Source organism: Sphaerodactylus townsendi, linkage group LG02, assembly GCF_021028975.2.
Source record: "Sphaerodactylus townsendi isolate TG3544 linkage group LG02, MPM_Stown_v2.3, whole genome shotgun sequence".
Lineage (NCBI taxonomy): Eukaryota > Metazoa > Chordata > Lepidosauria > Squamata > Sphaerodactylidae > Sphaerodactylus > Sphaerodactylus townsendi.
The window spans coordinates 28,762,174-28,783,610 of record NC_059426.1 but is presented as its reverse complement, the minus strand read 5'-3'; the positions used below and the strand labels follow the sequence as shown (position 1 = coordinate 28,783,610).

The 21,437-nt window shown below is 43.9% G+C and overlaps 1 protein-coding gene across 4 annotated transcripts in view; it reads left to right on the top strand.

Annotated features, from left to right (window-relative positions):
• RAPGEF4 (Rap guanine nucleotide exchange factor 4) overlaps positions 1 to 16,459 on the top strand; it is a 206,971-nt gene extending 190,512 nt beyond the window's left edge. For all 4 annotated transcript variants that reach the window (XM_048484158.1, XM_048484159.1, XM_048484161.1 and 1 more), the window contains 5 exons: positions 1,305 to 1,355; positions 2,294 to 2,381; positions 2,813 to 2,877; positions 14,115 to 14,169; positions 15,121 to 16,459. In XM_048484158.1, coding sequence (XP_048340115.1) covers positions 1,305 to 1,355; positions 2,294 to 2,381; positions 2,813 to 2,877; positions 14,115 to 14,169; positions 15,121 to 15,248 — 387 coding nt within the window. In that variant the 3' untranslated portion in view covers positions 15,249 to 16,459. The remainder of the gene's footprint in view (positions 1 to 1,304; positions 1,356 to 2,293; positions 2,382 to 2,812; positions 2,878 to 14,114; positions 14,170 to 15,120) is intronic.
• The last annotated feature ends 4,978 nt before the right edge of the window (positions 16,460 to 21,437 follow it).

Sequence of the window (21,437 nt, the reverse complement as noted above, 5' to 3'; positions counted from 1 at the left end):
GCCAGCTGCTCAAGCAGCACATTCAGATCTGAAAGACCCAAGTTCAGGCTCTTGTTGTTCCGTAAAGCTCGCAGAGGTGTCCGTGAACCAGTCACTCTCATCCTGTCCCTTGTTGGAAAGACCAACTTTAAAAAAGAAGAGTTTGGATGTATACCCTTCTTTTCTCAATCGTAAGGAGTCTCAAAGCAAGTTACAAACTCTTCTCCCTTCCTCTCTGAAGACGGGGTTGAGAGAGTTCTGAGAGAACTGAGACTATCCCAAGATCATGCAGCAGGGTTTTTCTGAAGGAGCAGGGAAACAAATCCCATTCACCAGATATTGTGGAAGAGTGGGGAATCAAACCCTGTTCTCCAGATAAGAGTCCACTGGTCATGTGGAAGAGTGGGGAATCAAACCCTGTTCTCCAGATTAGAGTCCACTGGTCATGTGGAAGAGTGGGGAATCAAACCCTGTTCTCCAGATAAGAGTCCACTGGTCATGTGGAAGAGTGGGGAATCAAACCCTGTTCTCCAGATTAGAGTCCACTGGTCATGTGGAAGAGTGGGGAATCAAACCCTGTTCTCCAGATTAGAGTCCACTGGTCATGTGGAAGAGTGGGGAATCAAACCCTGTTCTCCAGATTAGAGTCCACTACTCTTAACCACTACACTTAACCACGCTGGGATAGTATTTGTGCTGCCTTGAACTGCTTGGAGAGAGACTGGAATAAAAATGCACGATTCAGTTAGGATTCATGGTTGCAAAACAAGTCCAGAATGTGTGCAGTGATTTTCTATAAACAAATGCAGCCAGCTTGCTCAGACTTCAAGGTTACTTATTTATTTTATTAAATAAAAACGCATCGAAAAATAGAACACACCAGAAAACAGTTTGGAGAACCCAGATTGTAAAATAGGTTCCTTTGCCATACAACTTTCTGAGGACCAAGAGGAAAATATCCACACTGGGTAGGTTTTTTCCCCCAGGTTTGGATCCAAATCTGTTTCAAGCGTTGTGGCTCTCTATTTATAATCTGGTTGCTAGGAGACTTACTGTATTTTTCTTTGCTGCATTATTATAAACAGGGTAGAAAAGAGAACAGTCTCTTCCATCTCAAGGCTGTATTTTAAAAAAGTGTGGTGACAATTAAGTCTACCCTTGTGTATGGCCATGCATGTGCAGCACTCCACGAACACGGCTGATACAAAGAGAGAATCATGCACTTGGGGCAGTGCATATTGGGGGGCGGGGGGTGGGGACAGGGGCAGGGGCAAATCAACTTGGACCTGACATGAGATTTCTAATTATTATTTTTTTATTGGCAGAAACTCCCAAGTAAATTCAAGAAGATCTATGCCGAGTTTGAAAGCTTAATGGTAAATGTCAACAGTCTTGTGGATCCCTTCTGTTTCTGACTACCTGATCTGAATTCCTCTGTTTTCAACATTTTATATGTCCTTGTTTGACTTTAAGGAGTTTATGATCCTATTATAGTGCTGATAGAACAGGCATGTATGACTAATAAATTATGCTCTCAGGGAGCCTATTCTGAGAAAATGTGTGTCCCACTTAAAGTCACTCTGGGAAATTTAGAAAACTATATCGTCCCTTTATATCTCTGCTTGATTGTCCCTGGCTTTAGATTTTATCATGCATTATTGTTACAGTGGTCTGGTTTTACAGCTTTACAGGAGATGATTCAGCAGAAACCCAGAAGAAAAAAAACTGAGAGAATTCTGTTCAGACATGCTCGTTGTTTGACACCACACCTGTGGCTTTTCCCTGTGAGAGAAGACAGAAATAATGACATTGTAATTAGAGAACCTGTAACTTAGGCCGAACAGGCAGGCTAATTATGAAGTCAGTTGTGGCTGTCTTTATTTTTAAGGAAATCTTTTCTGAAAGTCAGACCTAGGTAACATTGCAATGTAACATAACAATTATTGGTTGTGGTGGGTTTTCTGGGCTGTGTGGCCGTGGTCCGGTAGATCTTGTTCCTAACATTTTGCCTGCATCTGTGGCTGGCATCTTCAGAGGTGTATCACAGAGAAAAGTCTGCTACACACTGTGTCTAGTGAGAAGAGACACTACACACCCTTCTCACTAGACACAGTGTGACAGACTTTTCTCTGTGATACACCTCTGAAGATGCCAGCTACAGATGCAGGCGAAACGTTGGGAACAAGATCTACCAGACCACGGCCACACAGCCCGGAAAACCCACCAAAACCAGTTGAATCCAGCCGTGAAAGCCTTCGACAATAACAATTATTGTTTGTAAATACAAGCATCTGAGCATGTCTTCTTTTCTCAGGATCCTTCAAGAAACCATCGGTCCTACAGACTTACCGTGGCTAAGCTGGAGCCTCCCGTCATTCCATTTATGCCTTTGCTTATAAAAGGTAACCTGCGCAGCAAGTTCAGTGCAGTGAGCTCAATTTGTCACCCTTCTCATGAAACATGACAAATAGGATGTTCACAGTGTAATCCTGAGCAGAATTATAGTTTTTGAGTCCATGAAAATCAATGGACCCAGAAGGATATAACTCCGTTTCGGATTACACTGATGATTTCCTTTTAACAAACCACGGAAGCAGAAAGGGACAAGGGTATTTCATCAGTCTAAGTATCTGTGATGAATACAGGTGGGGAAAACTCTTTTAATTTTTATATCTCTATAAACATAATTAAATTCTACTGATTTTTATGTGCGAGTGGAGTCTAACCGGGTACCGGAACTGAGAAACGGTGAGCGTGTTCTAAGTGTCTTTCATTTAATGCCACTGCTTTATTACTGACAGTTATACTGGCTCTGCTTTTATTTATGTTGTAGACATGACATTTACTCATGACGGGAACAAGACATTCATCGACAGTCTAGTAAACTTTGAAAAAATGGTAGGTATCATATATTCCAAAGGAAAATGTTGTGATGTACTTGTGAAGACTCAGCTCTGTGAGGTATCCACAACCTGTTGAATTTTTAGGTTGGTTTTGGATATGTTTTTTTTAAAGTATTACCTACACTGTAAAACATAGGAAGCATTGGAATGTCAACCTTACATGGCTACCCATCATTCAGAAACCTGAAACTTTGAAAAGTGCCATTCTTTTCACACAAACAACAGATAAGAGGCTGAAGGGCATGTGTGAATTCAGTCTACATACACGGTCATGGAGGTTGGGTGCCACAGAACAGGCCGGGAGCTTTCAGAATGGCAATCGGTTCAAAGTTGCAAAGGGCTTCGGATTCCAATGCACTTGTAACTCTGAGATCAGAAATGAGCTCATAATTTAATTTTATCAGTCCAGGAAAACCTGTTTGTAGTCCTGTTAGTTTTGTGTCACATTGACAAGTGAAGCTGTACCAGAATCTCTCATAAAACTATTATTTATCTCTCTGTTATTATTTTTTTTCTCAGTCACCAATTTTGCTGGCAGGTATCTCTTTTGTTTCCAGTGGTTAGGCAATTATTGATCTCCCCACTTCCTTAGAAAACAGGTTTTCTCGATACCCATCAGTTAAGAGGATGTATATTTCGATTTCTTCTTTTTCCCCCCTTCGAACTGTTGATTTAAGTGAAAATTATTCCCCAGTCAGCCTCTAGAGGGCAACATCCTACATGCCAAGCGAGCGTGATCTAATGTCAAAACTAGTGGCAGCTCATGCCGCTGTAAGACTCATTTAAAAGCTATTTTAATTTGGCAAATGGGTTTGATATGGAATGTTGATCAGGCAGCAGCATTTTTTAATCTTGAAAGGATTGTCTACATTTGATGACAGATTCGGCAATCTTTGGTTTTTTTACTTACTGGTGATAAAGATCTTCTGCGTGATGCCCATTTCTCACCAGGCACAGGTGAGATGGTAAACCTGTACCTCATGTGGATACTGACATGATTTCAATACTCTCCATTTAGAAAGAATTTTTGAAGACAAAAAACTAAATGACAGGAGGAAAGGATTCTAGCCTGATCTTGATTCTGAACTATGTTCCCTCTAATTTTTCCCACCACTGAGCAGAACTTCCCATCCGCTGAGTGGAACTTGTGATGGTTTTGGGCAGAAATATTTTTAATTCAAAGCGACTGCGTGGAAATCAACCTTTCATTACTAACATACCTCCTGTGATCCTTCCTGCAGCAGTAGTGTAGTGGTTAAGAGCAGGTATACTCTAATCTGGAGGAACCGAGTTTGATTCCCCGCTCTGCCACCTGAGCTGTCGACGTTTATCTGGGAAATTCATATTAGCCTGTACACTCCAACACACGCCAGCTGGGTGACCTTGGGCTAGTCACAGTTCTTCTGAGCTCTCTCAGCCCCACTTACCTCACAGGGTGTTTGTTGTGAGGAGGGAAGGGAAAGGAGTTTGTAAGCCCCTTTGAGTCTCCTATAGGAGAAAAAGAGGGGATATAAATCCAACTCTTCTTCTTTTTCCTCCCTATAAGCACTGGATCCTCTCACAACTCAGAGAAGTAAAGGACACATAAAAATATGAACCTAAATTTTGGGGTTTCCCTTACATTTACCGTATACATTATTTATTGAGTCACCAAGGCGAGTCTGATGTATGAATTAATTGATGGACTGAAAAGGTGACATAATTTCCAGAATTCTATAAAACCTGCCAGTTTAGTGTAGAGGCTAGAACAGTGGTGGCGAACCTATGGCACGTGTGCCAGAGGTGGCACTCAGAGCCCTCTCTGTGGGCACGCACACACAGAGTTCATCATGTGGGGGAGGCAGAAAATCACCCCCACCCACCCACACACACACATCTAGGCTGGCCTGGGCCGCTGGGCACGACATGTGTGCACCACGGCAAGCAGGGAGGACTCGGCTGGCAGGCCTGGTGCCTGTGCTCCGGGTGGCTGCTGCCCGGGGGGGGGGGGGGCAGAGGAGGCGGAGATGCTACAGAGGTGCAGAGTGGTGTGCGCAGGACTTGTTGGAGGCTAGAGCAGGCTGGCCCCTGCTCGAGCGGGTGGGGCGGAGGCAGAGGGGTGGGGCGGAGGTGCTGGAGCAGTGCAGGGCAGAGCGGCGGGTGCACGCAGGATCTGCTGGAGACTGGAGCAGGCTGGCTGCTGCTGCTTGAGGGGTTGCACAAACAAAACATGTGCCTTTCCAAACACCAGGGAAATGCTCAGACCCTGGGCAGATCAAGCCTAGGGTGGAGGAACCGAGATGCATTTAGGATTTTTTTAAAAGCACACCAAGGTCTTTGCTAGAACTGCTTTTATTTTTCTGTTCCTGTTGCATTTTTGTGGGAAGTCAAGTGCTGTGATGACATGTGAAAGAAAAATGCAGATCTGATGGCTGCTCCACCAATTTAGCTTTCCTGAAGTTATCCCACCCCTTGCACTGCATTGTTGCTTAGGATTCCTTCCTTGACTGCCTTTTTACTTCTATTTTGTGGTGGGGGGGGTTATTGGGTTTCAGAAAGCGAAAGTTTTACTTCCCTCTCCCCCCACACCCCCTCTCCTGCCAGGCCCCCAGTGTGATAATAGTGTAATTATTTCAGGGAGATTATTAGCATTAAACCTAAGATCTAGCGTTGGGGAATCAGTGTTGGTAACCCTGTTAAGCGCTGTTAAACCCCACTGATTTTCACGGGAAGAACTAAAGCGTGATCCTTTACCTGGTTGCTGGCAATGGGAGTTGCTTCTGAGTAAACCCTTCTAGAGTCGTGATTCACCCATTTGAAGTGTTGCACGGTTGCTTCACAAGCTTACTCCTGAGTAATGCGCTCCTCAGAGCCAACTGTTTTTTCTAAACTAAAACCTCAGTATTCAGGTTAAACTGCTGTGTTGGTACTTTGCGATAAATAAGTGGGTTTTGGGTTGCAATTTGGGCACTCGGTCTCGAAAAGGTTCGCCATCACTGGACTAGAAGGTCACACTAGAATCTGAGGGACCTAGATTCAAATTCTCTCTCTATCGTGTTGCTCACTGGGTGATTCTGAGCTCCTCGTACACTCTAATCCACAGGTGTCAAACTTGCGGCCCTCCAGATGTTATGTACTACAGTTTCCATCACCCCCTGCCAGCATCATGCTGGCAGGGGGTGATGGGAACTGTAGTCCATGACATCTGGAGGGCCGCGAGTTTGACACCTATGCAGTCTAATCTATTTCATAGGGTGGTTTCTGAGAGAAGAGTGGAAGAGAGGAAAACCACACACACCACCCTGAACTCCTTGGAGGAAGGGAGGGATAAAAATTCACTAGAGGGGAAACCAAAATCCGAAGGAGCTGATGTAGAAAACACAATCCAAAATAATGGACACTTGCTCTTCTCTACTGTCTACTCAGACCGGCAGCAACTCTTTTGGGTCTCAGGGAGAGATCTTTACCTAATCCTTTAATTAGAGATGCTAGGACTTGAACATGGGGCTTCGGCATGCCAAAACAAATGCTATACCGTTGAGCCACAGCCCCGCCTCCTCTAACACTAATTTCCTACATACACTCTGTCATTTAGACCTCGGCCACAGCCTGCTGCTGCTGCTATGGGAAGAGCACGCTCTGTTCAGACGCCTTCCTTCCACAGTAATACAGTGCTTCAGAAGCCTTGAAGCACTGCTGGAACTCTGTCTTGCCTCTGGTGTAGAGACTAGGATGCTCAAGAGCCAGAGACTAGGATGCTCAAGAGCATTGAGCCAGCCACTGGATGAGCTGCTTCCAGGCCTGGGAAGAGTTCAACAAATTGGGCCAGGCTGAGAGTGGTGCACTTGCATTGCACTTATTTATTTAAATAAATAAATAAAGGAGCCAAGAGCCAGCGAAGGAGAGCAATTTAGAAAGAGAGCTGGACACAGACAGCAAGTGAAAGAGGAAGGCAGGCGAGGGTGTGTGTGTGAGCACGGAAACCTGGATAAGTGTGGGGTTTTAAATCATGAAAATTACTTGATGCACGTGCAAGGAGCAATCGAGTGTACCTTGCAAACGGACTGCATGTGAGTTCATTGTAACTTGTAAACAGGGCTTGCATCAGACAGGTGCCAGGGGAAGAACACCTACAGCATCTCCTTCCCCCAGCCTCTCACAAGTCCTCTCCCCACCTGTACTCACAGATGCCTGCACCACCCAGATACCCATTCCCTGACAATACTGGGCAATGCATACACTAGGAGGCATGGATGGCAGAGTGCTTGCAACTTGCAAGCAAGCTGGTGGGGAAAGAGCAGGCAGACAGGCAGGCAGCAGATGAGGCAGGCAGTGAATTGCAGTTGACCCTGCCCAAGCCCACATTCATTCATTCATTCATTCATTCATTCATTCATTCATTCATTCATTCATTCATTCATTCATTCATTTGATACCCCAGCCAGTGTTGGGCTCAGGGAGACTAACGTGCATACATTATGGACAGGATATGCTGATGCCAGTCCTTCCTGCCACTAATGGTTAGGGGGCACTCAACCTGGCACCCAAGCAGCACATAGGGCTGATAACCCCACCTTCTGATGCCCCAGTAGTCCTCGAAAGGGCAGCAGTGGGGAAAAGAAGGTCTGTTTTGTGTGTGTGTGTGTGTGTGTGTGTGTGTGTGTGTGTGTGTGTGTGTGTGTGTGTGTGTGTGTGTGTGTGTGTGTACCCTGCTGTGATTGTCTGTTCCTGCTTTTATGTTGTGGCAAGGCACTCACTCATAAACACCCAGCACAATCTGCTGAATTCCTTTCTACCGCCCCCCCCCATTCCCCTGCAGTTGTTTCCAAAGTGGGTGGCATGTTGTATTTCTCTCCCCCCACCCCGCCATTGATCACTTTCCCACTACAACCCCCATATATTTGAAGAATCACTGTGTCCGGGGTCAGGAGAGTTAGTCTTGGCTGTGTTTGACCCTCAAATGACAGTTTTATGACCTGGTCTGATGTTTAACCATTGGTCAGCTTGACCACCTCTGCCTACGCACTCAGGAACACATAGATCTAAAGTTATAAAGTTACCCTATCTTCTTTGTTCTGGGGGAGAAGCCATTAGCCATGAGGCAGTGGCGTATTTGCCTAGGGACAGGGGGTACTCTCCATCTCTACCCATACTATCCCCTCCACTGCTCTGGATGCCCCCCCCCCCCAAATAAAACTCTTAATGAAATGAAATGAATGGAAGTTCTTCTATGGCACCTGAAAAATAATAACTAAAAAAAGAAAAGGCTGCAGTTGGTCACAAAGCCCTTTGTATGCAATTGATGTGAAACTAATATTCCAAATTGCCTTCATGTAGCAGGAAACATTCAGCCCAAGGGAAAAAGAAATTGACATGAAAGTATTCACAGCCTTACAGGTTCAGTTTGCAACTGGGAGAAGCAAAATCAAAACAAGGATTTGCCTTGAAGCCAGGCAGTGAGGCACACCCCAACCAGAGTCGCTCTTCACTGGCCAGGGAAGACCACGTAGGCTCCCTCCCTTGTCCCTCCCCCTAGTCCAGTGGTTCTCAACCTGTGGGTCGCGACCCCTTTGGGGGGTCAAACAACCCTTTCACAGGGGTCACCTAAGACTCTCTGCATCAGTGTTCTCCATCTGTAAAATGGATAAATGCTAGGGTTGGGGGTCACCACAACATGAGGAACTGTATTAAAGGGTCACGGCATTAGGAAGGTTGAGAACCACTGCCCTAGTCCTTAGCTAGCTGCCTGGAATCCACTCAGAATTGCACCAGAACAGTCATCAGTCGCCTGGGAGAACTCCCTCTGCTGGGTTGCCCCTCTCACTGGCCCGAGATCAATAAGCAGCAAACATTTTCATCTGTGTGGCACTAATAAGGTTCCTGGGTGGCTACGTGTGTGTTCAGCATACAGAGAACACCGATTCAGATGATAGCTGTATTGGCCTGCAGCAGAACACCTTGATTTGCGTCCAGTAGCATCTTACAGACCAACAAGATTGGGGGGTGGGGGGTGGGTGAGCTTTAGAGAATCAAAGCATCCCTCATCAGACAAAAGGATTTTTGAATCTTGAAAGCTTGCAACCAAAAACACTTGTTGGTCTCTAAGGTGCTACTAAACTTAAATCTAGCTTAATCTTTCTCTCTTACATACACTTTTATGACCAGGGGGATATCATCTGATCCACCTGCAGGCCTGCTGTCTGAAGTGGTCTTCTCTACATATAAATTGAACACCTCTTCTGCTCCTTGGGAGGACTTGCCTTTGGCCTCTGGCCAACCCAGCTTTGCTTTCCTTTTTTTGCTTTCCCTCAGCATTTTTGTAAACTTGTTTGCGTTGCCCTATTTACATACTCACCCATAAGGCCTGTGGGCCTTGCAGGAAGTTCTAAGCACTCAAGTAGTATTTGGCACATCTACTATTAGGGAGACAGGCTGGCTACAGTAAGAAGGCAGAGCTCTTCTAAGAAGAAGGGGAGGTGCATATTTGCATGCAAGCGTGAGAAAACCTATTGAAATGCTTTTGTTTATTCAGCACCTTTATATGCCACATTCTTGATCCTGTGGTGGAGCTGTCCAAAAATACAAAAATACTGGTCCTTAATACATCAAGAAATAGGGAAAATAATGAATTTAAAATTCAGTAAATCACTCTTAACTTACCTTCTAGGCCCATGCATGGCAGAGAACAGTTCAAACAATCACAAGCACACTTATTGTTTCATTTAATTATAGCAGAACGGCTGAACCTGGCAAAGTTGTGGAAGACAGATATAATACCTTCCCTTGAAGGCTGGAAAGCTAAAGTCCAGCAATTTTTCATTCTAGATAAAGGAAAACACCAAACAAGATTACTACCGGCAGAAGTGTATATAGAAAACTGGCAGTCATGGATTGCTTACTTAAAAGGAAATATGGACACAGATTTCTCTCCAATTAATTGAAAAGATTGATATTGATAAGATATTACTTTCTAAGATAACAACATTTTGTGAATGGAAGTCATTCTATGGATTACTAGCGTACCCTGCCACGCGTTGCTGTGGCTCAGTCTGTTGAAGTGGAAAAGAAAGAAAAGAGATAGTGAATGGTTCTAACATGTGTCATTGCACAATGCTTGCAAGGGAGGGGAGGGGCAAGGGGCCCCTCACTCCCCTCCCTCTCTCCCACTCCCTTGCATGGCACCCCACCCCTCCCTCCCTCACGTTCCCCTTCCTCTGCTAGGGTGGGTGGCCCATGTCCAAATGGTGGACACCGTCCCTTTCACTCCCTTCCCTTTCAGGCGAAGTGTGTTGCTGTTGACGTCCACCAGATGGTGCTGTTGCGGGACAAACCCATGGTTCCAACTGTCACAGGCGTGGCATGTACACAATACCTCTCACAGTTAGGCTGAAATGCACCCCTAAGAGATGTGTGTATGGAAGGGTATCCGTTTCTACTTGACTTTTGGTTCCCCTGTGTTGGGGGGAGAACTGGGCGGAATGTAGCTTGTTATCATGGTTTACCTGGGACAGGTGTGGTACATGAGCTAAGTCAGTAGCTTAAAACATGCTGGGAGGCATGAGCTACGTTGTGTTCAAATTTTAGAGTGTTTGGTCCAGCAAACCCCCGGGCCCTCCCTCACTTTCCCCTTCCTCCGCTAGGGTGGGTGGGCCATGTCCAGATGGCAGACCCTGTCCCTTTCACTCCAGGTGGCAAGGGTTTTCAAAGGCAGCATGGTTGTTTCCCTTTTATCAGAGGGTGTTGCTTTGACGGCCAGCAGATGGCGCTGTTGCGGAACAGAACTGTGGTTCCAACTGTCATAGGTGTGGCATGTACACAATAACTGGCACAGTTGTGACATGTACACAACAGGAGGTGTGGAAACAGTATGAGCCGCACGAGAATGCGATGTTGTGTGAAAATTTCAAAGCAATCGGTCCAGGCGTTTTGGCGTTAGAGCATCAGTAACAAATACACTGTTAGCTTAATATATATATAGATAAGTATTTCTGAAATTACTGTACCGATGTGTTCAGGGCATATATTCAGTTAGGATTGCCTATATCGTAAGCCTTTTCCTTTTGATAATTTGTATATTTATTGTTTTACATGCGTTTATTGTATTTTAATCAATAAAATAAATGACTTTGGGGGGGGGAGAAATGATACAAATACAGTCAAAAGCATCCCTAAAATTAGCATCTGAATGAATTTTTTTAAGTGTTCTGTCAAACTGAAACATGCAAGGCTGTGGCTCAGTGGAAAAGCCAGTGCAGAACACCCTAGGTTCAATCCCCAGCATCTCCAGTTGAAAAGGCCCAGGTACTATGTGATATGAAATCCTGGAGAGCCAAAGCCAGTCTGGATAGACCAGTGATGGCGAACCTATGGCACGGGTGCCAGAGGTGGCACTCAGAGCCCTCTTTGTGGGCACGCACACACAGAGTTCGTCATGTGGGGGTGGAAAATCACACACCCCATACACACACACACACATCTAAGCTGGCCTGGGTCACTGAGCACAATGTGCATGCATTGCAGTGAGCAGGGAGGACTTGGCTGGTGGGCCGGGTCCTGTGCTCCGGGTGGCTGCTGCCCAAGAGGGGGGCACAGGGGAGGCAGAGATGCTAGAGAGGTACAGAGTTGTGTGTGGGACTTGCTAGAGGCTACAGCAAGCTGGCCCCTGCTCAAGCGGGTGGGGCAGAGGAAGAGGGAGCCAACCGGTTTTTTTCTAAACTAAAACCTCAGTATTCAGATTAAATTTCTGTGTTGGCACTTTGTGATAAATAAGTGGGGTTTGGGTTTCAATTTGGGCACTCGGTCTCAAAAAGGTTCACCATCACTAGGATAGACAATATGACCTTGATGGGCTGATTCAGTATAATTCAGCTTAATGCAGAAGTACTGCTTTTCCCACTTGGCCATACCTTATTCGATGCCATGGTGTATTCACACAGCGGCTTCCCTGCCCAGCCATAGACTATCCCTTCTGCTTGGTCTGAGACACGGGTGCAATCCTGTTACAGTTGGTACCTCCAACTCGGCCAAGAATTCAGAGCTGGGGGGGGGGGGTACTTGGGAGGCGTCACTGGAACCTGTCCAAAGCAATGCTACATCCACAGGTAATGCCAACAGCCTCCTGTCAAAAGGGGTGTGACGCACATGTACATAGATGAGCATTGTTTAGCAGACCTTTGCATCGAAGGAAAAGCAGCCAATCTTGTCATATGCTATGCTTCCCTGAGTATCACTGCCATGGTCCCTGCCGAAAGCATCTGTGGGCTATTCTGAGAAGGCTCTGCCACACAAACTCCTCCATCCGTGGCCCGTTAGAATGGCGCCATCAACCACTGGTTCTTTTGACTGAGGCTCTTCACCCTTGAGGTGTGAAATGAGGATTAGAGGAATTTGTGCATATTGGTTTTCAGGTTTTACGGATCCAGACAAAGGAAGTTCACACACTGATCCTGATGAAGGGGGAGAAAAGAGGGGGCAAGCATTATTTCGGTTTTGGAACATAACGATTATGCAAAAAGGATGTGACTTTAAATCTTTAGTAGGTTTTTTTTTGGTGTGGCATATATGAATATTGATAACGTTTTGAAGCCTAGTCTAGGAGCGGATTAGGAGATAATGGGCTGGCTTGCTGCCACAGTTCTGGGCTGTGTGCAGTCTGAATTTGGATAGCTGCGTATGTATGTGAGCGTGCTCATAGCAGGCTCAGCGCAGCAATAAGCAAAGTGTTAAGCTCATTGACTTTGGCCGGTTCAGAGTTCTAAGTCCACTGACTTCAAAGGGTTTTCATTCTGTTTAGGGTGGCATAGCCGGAGCAAACCATTGTCTTATATGCTCAGTTCTGTTTTGGATTGATTGTGATTTAGGATCATACTGCTTTCCAAGTAGCAGAGTTTGAAGGCACTCACGAAAGCTAAATTTGGGGATCTGTTATTGCAACAGGTTGCTTCCTGGTACTTTAATGCCATCTGTTGTTTATATTTTCTCAGAATCTAGTAATATTTTTGCCCCTTTTTTCTTACAGCAAAGAGTTGTAGTAATAGAATATTGTTTATAATGTCCTTAATAAAACTATGATACGATCAACTCTAAAGCCACAAATCTGTTTCTCATCCAGATTTTAAGTGGAATTGCTAAAGAGAGGCACTTGCTGATTAGTATCCCAAGGCTTATCCGCACCTGGTTTTTCTCCAGCTCAGCTTCTTAATATAATGAAATTTAGTTGGATTTATATCCCGCCTTTATATCCCTTGACCAAGGTCAAGCTCAGGGCGTCCTAAATACATAGTATGCACAACTTATAAAACGTATATAAAACGACTCATTAATATCAATTGACTTCAAGTGACAAACACAGTCTAACCCTATGAAAGGTATCCTAGCACTAATTGCATTAATTAATTGCATTGGGGTTTCCCCTCTCTTGCACAAAGAATCATTCAATGGTCCTGCCCCCGCACATTTCCCCATGTTTCTTCAGACCACCAGAATGGAAAAAAATTAAAACTGGGAAAGCGATAACCAGCAAACGGTACTGTGTGCAATGCAGGGAAAAACGGACTGAATCTAAAAAAACCGAGCAGGGGCAAAAGCCCCAAAGAAGGCATCGGCTATGTAAAGATCACGTGACTTGACATCCTTATGAGATTATAAACTAGACTTCTTTTTACTAATATTGGGAATTCTCCTCTGTAGAATATCTTTTGGCAGGTGTTTATTTATTTGCACATACATACACACATAGAAGAAAAAGAGTTTGGATTTATATCCCCCCTTTCTCTCCTGCAGGAGACTCAAAGGGGCTGACAATCTCCTTGCCCTTCCCCCCTCACAACAAACACCCTGTGAGGTGGGTGGGGCTGAGAGAGCTCCGAAAAGCTGTGACTAGCCCAAGGTCACTCAGCTGGAATGTGTGGGAGTGCACAGGCTAATCTGAATTCCCCAGATAAGCCTCCACAGCTCAGGTGGCAGAGCGGGGAATCAAACCCGGTTCCTCCAGATTAGATACATGAGCTCTTAACCTCCTACGCCACTGCTGCTCCACTTACATAACTATATACACACATGTGTGCACCCTAAGGGTTTTCAAACAAGTGATGTTCAGAGGTGACTTCCCATTGCCTGCCTCTGCATAGCAACCCTGGACTTCCCTGATTGCCTCCCCTCTAAGTACTGACTAGGCCCAAGCCTTCTTAGCTTTCAAGGTCTGTCAGGTCAGGGCAATTGGATATATTTAATTATTATTTTCCCCCTTTTTAGCGCATGATTTCCAACACTATCAAAACAGTGAAATTCTGCCGGAGCCAGCCTTTCAGTGAGTATTGTAATGTCTGCATTATCCTGACAAAAAAAAATTCCATTTTCTTCTAATGCCCAGAGTTACTGATAGGGCTACACCCCTCGGCATCAGCTTTTGACTTTATAGTGCCCTGGGGTCCTTCTACAAGGCAACTGCTATATAGTTTTGAGACATTGTAAATGTTATCTGCTCAGTCCCAATAACGTGTGAAAATTCTCTAGTATCATGAAGTGTGACTGTCAATATTGCAGTTACGTTAAAGAGGACTCAATTGCCATTTCATTAATTTATTTACTTTAGCATGTTTCTACATTATATTATTTTATATCACTATTATGTATTTTGAAATCCAGTTTTATTAATGGTTGGCTCCAGAGGTGGGATCCAGCAGGTTCTCACAGGTTCCCGAGAGTAGCTTACTAATTCTTTGTGTGTGCCGAGAGGGGGTTACGAATTGGTGATTTTGCCATGTGATTTTTGCCTTAGTTACGCCCTCCTCTCAGCAGTAGCGCGCAGAACTTGAAGCAGTCTAGCAGGAGGTGCACCGGCATGCATGGCAGCCTGCGCCTGCGTGCATTCGTTTCCCGCCCAAGGACCGGCACAGCGGTTGCGTCCTTGCCACAGCCCCGCCCAGGAATGCCCCGCCCCCGGAATGCCCCGCCACGCCAGTGCCATGCCCAGCCCCATTGGCACTACGCCACAGTTTGAATCCCACCACCATGGGAACCTGTTACTAAAATGTTTGGATCCCACCACTGGTTGGCTCTCTATTTGGAGACATTCACGTTGCTTTATTTTTACTGCTTTGATCTGCCTTGGGTCCAAATGAGAAAGGCCGACTGTGAATGAAATGTGTGAATGAATAAAAAGAGATGATTTTGCTAGTGGCAAATAGTCCAGTATATAGCCTGTGCAGATTTCTGTTTGACTAAGAATGCCAACAGCACGTCACTTCTGTTTCATTAGGCCCTGATGCATCTCTGGCAAACAAGAACCATCAGGATGTCCGAAGTTACGTACGGCAATTAAGTGTGATTGACAACCAGAGGACTTTATCGCAGATGTCGCATCGCCTAGAGCCACGCCATGCTTAAACATTTCCAGTGACAGCCCCTCCCCTTTTCTCCACTCCAAGGTCATTTGTTAAGAATGCCCACCTTTTGTTGCTACTGCATTGCCATTCCTAATGTAAGCAACACAGATTCCTAATGCCCTAGGTAACTGACGCACAATGTACCTGCCGTTGGAGAAACAACAGAGGAGATGAATGAGGTCACTGGGCACCATAACTGTGAGGATCCTCACGTTTGTATGCACTTGGTCAATTTTGAAACATACTAAAAAGTCTTGTACATAACAGAAATCTTTAAAGAGGTGGAGGGTAGGGTGGGTAGAAGACAACTCTGGAAAGAAACAATACAATTGTTGGTAAACTAAAACTTCTGCCATTTCCGAGGAATGTATTAAGAGGGGTTCTCTAAACTAACAAAAGAAATTGCAGTATTTTCTCCTCCATTATAAAATTCAGGGCCATATTTTGCCATCGTTTTGCATGTTTAGTCCCCATGAGCACCAATGAAAAAAAAAGGCATAAAGTAGGTATTGTAACATATTGCCACGGCTTTAGTATTCAGGGAATCGTTAACAGCCTTTCCCTGCAACGGAAGTATATTTTTAAAGTCATCTCTAAAGTGCATTTGCCTTATTACAGTAAAGCATCAAGACCATTTAAAGAAACCCTAAGATTTATGAGGGTTTCTTCTACTTAGGTGCCTATGGTTTACATTTCACTTCTTTTAGGGTTTTTTTAAAAAACTGCCAATCAGTACTATATAAAATAACAGTACAAAAATGAAAGGTTTTCAGAAAACAGCATCAGAAAAAAGAAGAAAAAAGAAGAAGAAACCTACACAAACACTTGTCAACGAGAGCACAATCTGCACAAATAATTTCAGGGTAATATTTTTCTGGACAATGGAACTTTCAATACCAACGATTTCTTGTAACTCCTGACTAGGTCTAATTTTGGAAAACGTTTTGCACTTTGACGTAGGCGGCCTACAGAAACGTTAATGTTCATCCTGTGTTATAGAGTTGTTTTATGTATTCGTTGTCGTGCCATGATTAATTTTTATCTATTTTTTAATTTGGCATGTAATTGAAGTACTATTTGGTGTACATTTCGCTGATAGGAGAAAAGTGTGTTATATGTTTTATGTAAATAAAATGCACTATTAAATGTTACAGCCAAGGGAAGTGTGTTCACCATCCTTTATTAAAAATGAGAGCCATCTGTTATTTTGTACTTTGCCCTCTGTTAATCTATTACTACAGATACTCCATTTTCTTAATGGAGACTGCAGCTGAACTCTGGTTAAGTGCTCATAGTTTTCCTCTCTTCTCTTAGTAGCTTAATTAATGCGTGTGGGCTCAGAAGTGTTTAACTGAAGAAGAAGGCAGCTCTACTGATATGATGAGCAGGTATCCAGGATATAATTCGTTTCCTGCCAAGGAAATGAACCCTCCAAAATTATCCAAAGAACATTGCATAATAGTTAAATAAAAATGGCTTCCTCAGTCAAAACAAAGCTTGCTGAGCGCAGTGCAAAAGACACAGGTCTTCTCAGTGTCAAATGGGCATAAATAAGGAAGAATTCTGAGGATGGACATGGGAAAAATGCTCCTTCAGAACTGGTGAGAGATACTATCTCTTCCCAACCTGGTTTATATTGCCACCGTTTAAAAATGGTTTTAACACACTAGGCTGTAATCTAGTCCACAGCTTGAACTGATACTAACCCTAAAACTAGAGTAGAATAAGTATTGTTGGACCAGAATTTCTTGACAGTTTGTGAGGGGGGGGGGGCGGGGTTGAGGAGATTACCTCAAAATTTGCAAGAATTATGAAGTAGCCTTTTCAGGATGGTGATAATGGGTATTGGGCAGGAGTCTCCTTTAAAACAGGATATGAGTTGCACCCGTTGGTCTGATCCCCCCCCCCCCCGCCGGCCACATTTTAGTATGGAAGAGACTCTGTTGCAAAAGGAACCTCAGGTTATGTTTGGCACCAAAAAACAGACCGATGTTAAGAAAAAATGTTATCTAACACTGTTCAGTGATAATCTCCGAGGATGTCTGCATTCCCTTCCTAATGGTATTAATTGTGGTGGCATGAATAATCGAACGCAGCTGGTGTGCAGGAATTTATAAGTGATCCAACTAATGCTGCTTTTGAAACAACAATATTCTGCTCTGTGCCACTCAAGGCACCCCCCATGGTCTCGAAGGAGCTAGATGTTGATGATAAAATAAACAGCTTAAATTAACACTTATGACAATTGATATCCTTCTCATTAGGTGTCATATCAACATCCACCTTCAAGGATGGGACAATTTACATCACTTAAGGCTAGTGTGTGTGCGTGTGTGTGCGTGTGTGTGTTTAAAAAAGCACTGAGAGCTTTCTGGAACTTTTTGTGTCGCTGCCGTTGCTACAAGTGAGAACTTCAGAGAAAAATATCAACGAGAAACAACCATGCTTTGAGGTGTGAAGCAACCACGCTTTGAAGAGGGCTTCATGCTCTTTATATTGTTGTAATCAATGCTAAGTCATGGTTCAGACATCGCATGAAGCCTAGGTTCAGTGAACAATGATCGGCTGAATTCAGGCCACCCTATTAACTATGTTGAGTCAGGCACCTCAGATCAGGATCTGAAGCTGATTGGTCAACCAAAGGTAGACTTAACAATAGTTTCCTGTGATGTGTGGATGTGGACATCACTTCTGGCCTATTTCTTGCTGCTCCTTAAGCTATAGAGATGACTGGCAAGAATGGCTCAAAATCAAAGCCTCTTTGCCCTTCCCTAGCAGTCTCTGTGTCCATGCTTTTGACTGCTGGTCTGCCCGGCAGCAGTCTCATCTCTACGCTCTTGCCTGCCCTTTTAAAAACTGAGACATGCTGGCCCTTGTCTTCCTTATATATATAGGGAAAATGAAGTCTATACAGTTGCCCAATTGCATGGAGGTGGGGGGTGGGGCCAATATGCCTGCTCTGCCTCCCTACACTGGCATTTTCCCCACAGACAAAATATCCTGGGATAGACCTGGGAGCATATTTCCCAGGGTGTTTTTATCCCGGTTTCTCCCTTCGCACGGCTGCCCATCAGCACGTTTAGGCCGGGAGGAAGAATTCCAGTGAATGATGCATGAGCCTCCGGTTTATTTTTATTTTCCACACGAACATTTACGTAGTTTGCGCACATTTACGTAGTTTATGTGGATTCCGTTTTTCCCACATTCTGATTGGCTGCAGTGAAGGGGTGGGGAGAACAGGCGGTGACGCTGGAAAAATAAACTGGCCAGTTTCCCGCGGTGTTTGCATGGGCGCAGGATCGGCACGCACTTTTTCAAAAGAACCGCCAATGTTATCGGTTTTTTAAAGCCGCGAGATAAGGCAAATCTCACGGGGCGGGCCCAATTTAGGCACGGAAGCCTTGCGGAATTCATGCCCAAACTGGGACTTCACTTCCTTATCCCAGGATATATTGGCTGCGGGGAAAATGTCACTGTGAGGCTGAGCTCTGAGAAGTCATCTGTACCAGGCTTATATAAGACAGCTGCATGCATTCATGAGGCAACAACTACAATATCAATTATTTCAATATTTGTCTTGAGGCACACAATAGTTTTAGTGTCTGGAAGAAATACCAGTTAATATGGCGTTGGACCACTTTTCATTCATTCTAGTGTACACAATACAATTAACCAAAAGGCTAAGATAAATTTTATTCAGTCCCAGAATTTTCTTTTTAAATCATGAAAAAAAAAAATCCTGCATTGATTATTCCAAGATGGGGTCTCTTGCCAGGTTTTTGCAATGAAATGGAGATTCGAAAAAGTCAAAACAATCCAATTCTTTCGGCTGAAAGGGAATAGCAGCAGACAATTCCCAGCAAGTAAAATAATTTTTTCACATAATTTTTAATACCATTTAAAAACCTTAACAAAACAAGTTAGAAGAAAATCGAAGGGTTTAACCTGCAGGGGTACCCTGAAGGGATAATGAGTTTTGCTATCAAAAATAAAATGGAAGGGGGGAAAAAAAGAAAGAAAAATGTTTTAACAAAATGTAACTGGAGAAAATTATAAGTCTAGATTGTTAACATAGCTTCTTAGTAAGGTCAACTGCATAATATACGGTACCTTCACCTCTTCCAGCAATTTTTAAACACCATGCAGCTTAAATAGCCTTCTTCTGAATTCAGAGGTATTTCTTCTGGGAGACCTGAATGCAAATCAAGAGGTAATAGTGGAAGGAAATTAAAAGAGATGCTATTCTCATTTGATTTTTTTCCCCTGCAGATAATAAGAAAAGCGGCATAGAGTGTGCTATGGCAAAGTGAACCTCTACCACCTTGAATAGCTTTTCTTTTCACCGTTAATCTGAAATGCATTACACCCTGCCTTTTCAAATAACCATAGTGTTCTTTACGCTGATCAGCATTAAAGTTCAGCAAGCTGAAGCAGCGTGTGTCACTAAAGGTCAACATATTAGCAATCAAAGGAAATAATAGCCAGATTTAAAAGTTTTCCCTTAAAAAAACACACAAGAGATAGAAAAACTTCAGTGGCGCCCTGACTCTCCTTGGAGTGTAAACATTCTGTCTGCGGGCATGCTGTTTCGGGGAGGGAAGCTGGAAGGGATTGAAATCAAAATGGAAATTAAAATCTAGGGGAGCTCAGCTTGCTTGTGGAGGAGGGGGAAGCGTTAACAAGTGTTAACAGCATACCTGTTTAACTAGGAGACTAGATAAATGGCAGGTTTACCACTTGGGAAGGGTTGCTTCCAAAGGGTTCGATCCAAAGTTTTCCGTCAGTGGAATGGAAATTTCTTTCTGCAAAATGCTGCCCCCTGATGGATGGGGGACTTGAAGAATGACAAGGGGGGGGGGTCTGTGTCAGGAAGGTGGACTTGGTGGAAAGTGACAATTTAGTCTGGATCCAACTCAAAAGATTCTATCCATATGTGATTACTCATCAGGAATGTCTAAACTTCTATTCAAATCTAACTTTACACACTGAGTTATTATTATTAGCAATTGTAACAATAGTTTGCCTATCTCGGGTAAGGATTTGGGTTTCAGACACCTTGGCTTCAATAACTACTATGACTTCTCTTTGAAGAGGCCTTGAATCATGTTTCAAGAGCTTCATTAAATGTAACATGTTATGATTCTCCCCTTGGTAGGCCATAGGAAGAATATCACACATTAGCAGAGTTGCTTTCATACAATTACTAGTGAATACCTTGGAAGCCCTACAGAGATCAGGGTGTGGGGTCTGTGTATGTACCTCCCTAAGATCTATTTAGTGTCCTGCAGGGTGTAAACATGGCTCCCACAACCATCCCCATGGTGGTTTTCACAGTGTTAATGTGTCTACCATTTGAAGCATGCTGGTTTAATCTTTGCCAGTTGTGAGACAGCTATACCCTGTCTCAGGGAAAGATGATAACAGTGTGTGTTCTCTGATGTAAGTCACAGTAGTGTGTTTTTGCTTTTGAAAGGAGTCCAGATTTGTTTTACAATTAAAGAATCTTACTTAAACACCACCTTCATCAAAACCATTATCTTCTGCACTGTTAAACGTAACACTTTGATAAAAGAACATTTATATTGCCTCAGCCAGCTATCAGCAATACTTTCGTTTTTCTGCAACTGAGCCTGCCATTTTGTTTCCTGTTGCTGCCAAGGGAAACAAAATGGTAGGCGCAACTGTAGAAAATGGAAGTGTTGCTGATAGCTGTCCGTAGCAATATATATGCTCTTTTATCAAAGTGCTATGTTTAACAGTGCAGAAGATAATGGTTTTGACGAAGGTGGTACTTAAGTAAGATTCTTTAACTGTAAATGACACATCAAAGAGAGGGAGCGAGTGAGGGAGACAGAAGGTGCAAAGAGTCTTCTCCTCTCCAGACCTGGGAGGATATCTCTCTGTGTCCTTATTATCTTGCCCTTCATGGAAGGAGTTCAGGGTTCTCTTTTCACCCTCATAATAACCTAGTGAGGTAGGGTAGGCTGAGTGAAACTGTCACCCAAAGTCACCCATTGGAGTTCATAGCTGAGGAGATATTTGAATACGAGTCTCCCAGATCCTAGATCTACGCTATAACCACTACACCATCCAGCTCTCATTACAGTACTGATGTCTCGCATTTTACTTTGTTTACAAAATATATACCCCTTCTTTCAACACAACGGTTTTCAAAGTGTGGTACAACAAT